Consider the following 3,263-nt stretch of genomic DNA (forward strand, 5'->3'; position numbering starts at 1 on the left):
TACGCAGTAAGATGGCTTGAGGCGACGGCTGAGTTTGCGGTTGCTGATTTCACGAGGGCTTGCAGCCGTGGAAGTTGACTTAAAATATTCCTAGCTGGCTGTGTAGCTAATGGGGTGAGGAGGAGGCGAAGGGTGATGGCGTCCTCTCCTCCATAAACCTCCACGCATGCTTCGATGACGTCAAGGGTAGTCGGGACCGTTCCGGGATTTCGTAGGAACCGGTGAGGCCAGTTCCCTCTTTGTTGGGCTGGTGTTAACCCCAACTGGTGTACCCGTGGATTCCAGGAACAATAAGACACCCCTATTATTGCCAGTAAAAGTTGTTCTGCAGAGGCTTTTCCTGGTCTTCCGTCATGCCATGTGTGGGACTTATTCTTAATCTGTCCCTCAAACAGGGACGGGAGTGGAATATTCCAGTTGTTATTATCTACTACCAGTTCTAAATCAGTAGCATGTCATCCACTCCACGAGGCTTGACGTGTTAAGAAGCTGGCCTCTTCTAGATCTAACAGTTCTGATCCGTATTCCACTACTAGACGACCCAGCCAAATGCCTAGTGTCTCGGTAGGTTTCATTTTCGATTCCCTACATAATTCCTGTAGCTCAGTCCTGTTGCGAGTGCGATAGGTGGTGGTGGTGGTGGTTGCACGCTGCAGGTTGGTTAATTGTTTCGTTATCGCTACAGGGTGAGCGGCTGCTGAAATAGTGACTGTATCTAGTGGGAGGGTTGGATACAATTTTCTGCTGGTTGCTTCCTCCCCGTGATAAGGAGGTGGGGCCGTTGGGAGTGATGTCACCTCCTGGGGCGGGGTCGCTGGTTGGAGTCCCGCCTGTTCTTCTATGGCTCCGCCCTTGTGCTCCGGGTGGCTCATTTTTTTCTAGGCGCCATTGTCTGGTGGCAGCAGAGGGCTTTGGCGTGCTGCCAGTTCCGCGGCGGTCTTGCTGACCGTAGCTAACTGAGTCTCCAAGTTTGCATTTTCTCGCAGCACGAGTGACATTGAGCAGAACAGTACATTAATCATCTTCCCCTTGTCCCACTTAGGTCCCGACCACTTGGTCGCGGTGCGGCCCATCACTTCCAAATTCTCCCGGAGCTGAGTGAGCAGCTCGTGACCGCGCGACTGGGGCGCCAGGGTCGGACAGTTGAACCTGTCCGGGGATGTTCCTTCCCCACCTTCCCGTGCGTACCGAATGCAACGGGCAAACTCTTTGGCAGGGTTCGGATCCTCTGTGCCCTTTGCTTTCACCCGTGCCAGGGACAGCGTTTCTATTTTGTCCCGCGGTCGGTACACGACCCCTTTTCCGCACATGACGCACCCGAAGGAACTTGGGCCCATTTGAGCGGCCCACTCCTTTCCGACTCCCTCTTTTCCCTTGAGGAAGAAGTAACCCGCGACCGGGGCCGAACTCCTCCCGCTTGCCTGATGATAGGCAATGTGCGCCCATAGGTCGTCCAAGTCAGACATTAGGCGGTCCCCACTGCGCCATGGGCAGTTCTTAACTAGTTCCATCTCCATCGTGTCTTCCCCGCATCCCATCCTCGTCGCCATGTGGCGGTCAAGTGGTAAGGCCAGAGGCTGTGGCCGGTAGCCCCGAACCGGTGGGTGGGTACTGTTGACAGACGGAGAGGAACTAGGCACGAAAGCGTAATGGTTGAAAAGATTTCTTTACTTACGCTGATGGTGATCACAGTGCAGGATGGAAATTGACTTTGATTACAGTTGCAAACCGAACGAGAAAGCTTTCCGGGAGATGAGACGTCCGTGACCAGCTTCAAGCATGCAAGATGAAGTGGGGGTACGTTGGGTAGGTCAGTGACAGGGAGTCCCCAGCGGGTGATCAGTCCGCTGGGTTCTTTCAGAGATACGTACGGAGTTATCGAGCTCTCCGAACTCGCTCTCTGAGTTCTCCTTCTCCGAGGTGTGTGCGGAGTGCTCCAACCTGAAGAACAAATGCGCTCTCCAACCTGGAGGAATATCAGGAGTTCTCCAAACCTGGACGGAAACTGCTTTACCTTTTATATGACTAACAAGCCAATCGCTAGTCACCAATACAAATAATTTAGAACCGGCCAATTGTGGTGTGTGTATTTGCATGCAGTTGGCGGGAACTTTTTCTAAGCTTGTAATTTTCCATTCTTGTGGCATATAGTTACATAGCGGAGTTTTCCCTCTGCGACCTACTTATTTGCTGGTGACCTACTTTAATGATTGACAGCAGGGGATTTCACTGTGGCACATGTATCAAAACAATGGAATTTTCCACTGTGCCATAGGCATCTAACTTCTTGGTTCTGACAATTGCATCCTTGGGTTTTCCCATGGCCTGAGCCACAGCCACACCATCAATCACTACACATGTTGGAGTCAGGGCTTCTTTCAAACTTGGCTACAAAATATTTTCTTCCAAAATGGGGAGTAGTTAAGCTTTGTTTGCTGGTCTCAAGTTTCCGTTTGTTGTAGCCAGTGATAGTACAGTAGAGAGTTCTTGCCTCAGGAGGTGATCGACATCCATAGATACAAGTAGGTGTCTGAAAAGTTCACAATCAGCTCTGATGACTGAGGTCTGCTGTTCTGTGTTTTTCTGTTGCTAACTGTACTGTATATATGGAAGCAAAAGTTTTTAACTTTGAGGTTGGTGCACGTACGATGACAGTTTTACGCACAAGTCAATCAGCAACAAATGTCTCTAAGATGTTTTGTCCTAACTGCTGTGCATTCAGCACGTCTGGTATAATTAGTTCTTGGGGAGTGTCACCAGTAGCGAGGCACACCAGCTCTGGGGATTCCCTGTTGTTGAACACTTTGAATAACTGGAACTTAGTAGACAGCTTTTTAACATCCTCCTCATCCCTTGTCCATGCTTTTGCCTGTCCATGCAATAACTGCTTGTGCTGCAGAGAGCATTGTGTAAGCGTTGCAATAGCTGGCCTGCTTAGTCCTAGGCCTTGGCATATTCTTTTTTCCTGCTCGCCTAAGTGGCCTTTTTGGACATCCAGTGTATTTTTGGTATTTGCACATCCAGAGGTACTCTGTCTCTGGATGCATAGCCAGTGTGGCTGACTATCCAGACATTTTGCATCAGACAGCTGTTAGATCCCCGACTCCATGCGGAGCCCAACGACTAGGGAGATGACAATCCAGTTGCTCATGGATCCTGTTACTCACTAACCAGAGCAAGCAGGGAGCAAACACCAGCACACATCGCTTGCAACAGCTTTATTCAAAATGGAGCCAGCTTCAGACCAGGTCCCAAAAAACACA

The 3,263-nt window shown here is 50.3% G+C and overlaps 1 gene segment (V, D, J or C); it reads left to right on the forward strand.

The window, feature by feature from the left end:
- The first annotated feature begins 1,548 nt into the window (after window positions 1-1,548).
- The window catches only part of LOC106723343, a 13,053-nt gene continuing 11,338 nt past the window's right edge, over window positions 1,549-3,263 (forward strand). Inside the window, 1 exon segment of the V gene segment in view lies at window positions 1,549-1,564. Within this exon segment, the coding sequence occupies window positions 1,549-1,564 (16 nt within the window).

Source organism: Alligator sinensis, unplaced genomic scaffold (assembly GCF_000455745.1).
Source record: "Alligator sinensis unplaced genomic scaffold, ASM45574v1 scaffold1080_1, whole genome shotgun sequence".
NCBI lineage: Eukaryota > Metazoa > Chordata > Crocodylia > Alligatoridae > Alligator > Alligator sinensis.